The sequence below is a fragment of the Glycine max genome, chromosome 8, assembly GCF_000004515.6.
Source record: "Glycine max cultivar Williams 82 chromosome 8, Glycine_max_v4.0, whole genome shotgun sequence".
Taxonomy (NCBI): domain Eukaryota; kingdom Viridiplantae; phylum Streptophyta; class Magnoliopsida; order Fabales; family Fabaceae; genus Glycine; species Glycine max.
This window is the reverse complement of record NC_038244.2, coordinates 21,587,033-21,590,554: the sequence shown is the minus strand read 5'-3', so window position 1 is coordinate 21,590,554 and position 3,522 is coordinate 21,587,033. Positions and strand designations below refer to the sequence as shown.

The following is a 3,522-nucleotide window of genomic DNA, read 5'->3' as shown; positions in this document are numbered from 1 at the left end:
CACTTTCATGTGCATTGTTGTGCACACATATTAAATATAGGAAGTTTTGAAATGGAGGGATTAGAGACACACAAGGTGACAAGGTCATCTAGATTCTAGATATTGAAGTTTGTGATAGGTTTTATTCTTTTATTGTTTACTATTAGTATATTATTATTTTTAGTTATAAAAAATTATAAAAAGACAAGAGTTAGATTCAAAATTGATATTACCAACAACGATAAAAGACAATACAAAATCTGAAAAAAATAAATAAATAAATTGATGGGTGGCCCGTGGGCCAACTTGAAATGGGCCAGACTAAGAAAGGTAGGCTGTTTTGCTTAGCAGGACGGGCTAAACTGGCCCGTTTATAGCGGGCCAAAAGCGAGCCGGACCGGCCCGTATTGACAACCTTAGTCACGTGGCATAGTAGTTGCTCAACTCTTATACCGAATAAAAGATGCAATTTCAGGACACCTATCCTTAAAAGGTTCTGTCTGGTCAAAATTGGATTATCTCAACACGATCAACTCTTTGACAAGCTTATGGAGAGCCGAACGAGATAAAGAAGAAACAGAATATTTTTTAAGCTTTGTTTCTGTCTTGGGTTCATCTCCAGGTTCCCAACCTTTGAATTCTTTGCGATATTCAATATCTCTATTTTCTCTATTTCTATAAACATGCAATCTTCCTGTCTCAAAAAGAAAAATAAACATGCAATCTCCCATTTAACTGATTTTATTTTATTTTTTTGAGGCATCTATTTATTTTTTGGTGGATAAAAGTTTGACATGGCACAGCTCTTCTTCCAATGCCTTTGTGTTGGGAACAACTATGCCATCTGCAACTCATATCTTCGCTTGATCGTAACTGTACACTCGTACATATAAAATTTTCTTTGTATTTTATTAGCATACCACTTTTACTGATATAACTAAGGGATATGAATCTGTATCTATGAAATTATCATTACTTTTAGCAGAACAAATGATTTTGATTGTAATACGCTAAATATGAGAATGAAAGAAACACTTCCCTTATCTTTCTTTTACTTTCCATTTTGAAATATGAAATCAAAACTTGGTTTCTACTACTTGTGGTACAGAGGTGGGATTAGATTGAAAAGGAAAGTGTTAGAACTATGAAAACAAGAAAGTGAGAGAAGATCTTGAGTGCAGTGTAGTTTCCTGTACAATAAACAACACATTTACGTCTATTCCTTCAAAGCACTGTCCTGAAACCATAAATTGCAGTAAAGAATTTTTTACTTATGAATGTTACTTACCCTATAACTTCGTAAATTCATATTTACAAATCACTTCAAAAGATGTTCTATTGTTTGTAAATTAGAAGTGATTCACATTTACGCTTATTTTTGTTTATATTTGAGACCAAAAAGCAAGTGATTTTTTTTGCTTATAATAGAGACTGGAGGGAGTAAGAGTAAGTTAGAAGTATGTTCTGTTGTTTTTAGTTTTGGTTCCATAAGATGAGTATTCATGTTCATGATGCATTTTTAAGTTCAGTATTCAAATTCATGAATGAAAGTTAAATCTTATTGTGATTGAAAATAAAACAGATATAAAAAATTGGGATAATGTTTATCAAATTTTTGGGCTTCTGCTGGTCGAAGCATACAAGTTCATCTCAGAGACAGTATCCAACAGTGATAGAAGAGCTGTGCTATCAATTTTCACTTGCTGATATTAAGAAATCAACCAAAAACTTTGATGAAGACCAACTAATTGGAACTGGAGATATGTGTATTGTATATAAAGGTTCTCTCCAACATAATGGTGTTACTGAGGATACAGTTGTAATCGGGCGAATACATGGGAGCGCTGAGAAAGAGCTTAAGCAATTCAAGAATGAAATTGAGCTGCTTTGCCAGCTTCGGCATCCTAATTTGATCACTCTATTAGGATTTTGTGACCACAAAGACGAGAAGATTCTTGTATATGAGTACATCCCCAATGGATCTCTCCATGATCGCCTATACTGTAGTGATGTGAAAAAGGAACCACTAACATGGAAGCAGAGACTAAAGATCTGCATAGGAGCAGCACGTGGACTACACTTCCTTCACACAGGTGTCAAGCGAACCATCTTTCATCGTGACGTAACACCTTATAAAATTCTTTTGGGTAGCAACATGGTGGCCAAACTTGCAGACTTCCGGCTTTCCTTAACAGGACCGCATTATGCATCAAAGCCAAAACCAAAGACAATTTCAAAAGATGGCTTTATAGGTATTTATTTTTGTTTTGTTGTTAGTTTACTGATAAGAGTTTTACTGAATAGTTCAACTGATACTTTCACTTATAGGTACATATGGTTATGTGGCTCCTGAGATTTCCGAAAACAATACAATAACAGAAAAATGTGATGTTTATTCCTTTGGGGTAGTGCTACTGGAACTGGTATGCAAAGACAAGCTAAAAGATGTTGAGAAGCGGCAGAAGCACCCTGTTGAGGAGAATATTGATCCGAATATCAAAGGAAAGATTGCACCAGAGTGTTGGGAAGTATTTATGGATATCACAGAAAGATGCTTGAAGTTTGATCCGAATGAGCGACCAGCAATAGGTGAAGTGGAGGTGCAACTTGAGCTTGCTCTGTCACTGCAGGAAGAAGCAGATATAATAAATACTGGCGATGATTATACCCTATTATCGATGATCATTATGAATTAATCCTCAACCAGAATAGGTACCATCTTTAGCTGGAAACTAAACTGATGGATTATAGAACTTCCAAGGTTGTCTCAATGATAATTGATAACAGTTCAACAGATTGTTCAATCACAGTAGAGCAGATGAATGGGAAGTCATGGGAAAATATTTTTTTTAGTTCAAGAATGAAATTGAGTTATTTGCCAGTTTTGTCACTCAAGGCATTTTTTGTCTCTCTAGTAAGATTTTATGACCGCAAAGACAAGAAGATTGTTGTGACTGGTGTATGAGAACACTGGCACTGCCAATGGATCTCTCCATAATTTCCTAAATTGTCATGATATGAAAACGGAATCACTTTTGTGGATATATATAGGCTGAAAGATCCTTCAAAGCTGCAGTGCATGGACTACATTACATTCACACAGGAGTCACGTGCACCGACTTTCATCATGCAGCCAATATCCTGCAATATTTTAGCCCTTCATTAGTCATTGCACAGAAATGAAGGAACAGAAAAATGTAATGAATAGTTCCTATTTAGCTATAGAGAAAATTTTGATGGAGAGGCAGGAGAGGATCCATACTTGTTTTGGATAACAATACGGTGCATGAACTCAGATTTTTGCTTTTTTGAGGTATCTATACTGTTTTCTTGTTAATTATACATCACTTACAGCTTAGAAGCTGGCCCAGTAATCCAGTATCAACTTCAAATTTGATCTCTTGTTGTATAAAGTTTGCGTCTGTGTAGATCCATATAGAAATAATCGCTATGAAAGAATTTGATGAGAACTAGTGATTTAGCCTTGTCCTCTGTTTACTATAAGTCCTATTCTTTATCTTTAGCTGTTCCTGAACATTCAAT

The 3,522-nt window shown here is 35.2% G+C and overlaps 1 protein-coding gene across 1 annotated transcript; it reads left to right on the top strand.

The window, feature by feature from the left end:
- The first annotated feature begins 466 nt into the window (after positions 1 to 466).
- LOC100779112 (receptor-like protein kinase ANXUR2) lies at positions 467 to 3,316 on the top strand. Its single transcript, XM_006585730.4, has 3 exons — positions 467 to 601; positions 1,562 to 2,231; positions 2,308 to 3,316. Exons 2-3 carry the CDS (start codon positions 1,580 to 1,582, stop codon positions 2,673 to 2,675), a joined length of 1,020 nt encoding a protein of 339 aa, XP_006585793.1. The 5' UTR covers positions 467 to 601; positions 1,562 to 1,579; the 3' UTR covers positions 2,676 to 3,316.
- The last annotated feature ends 206 nt before the right edge of the window (positions 3,317 to 3,522 follow it).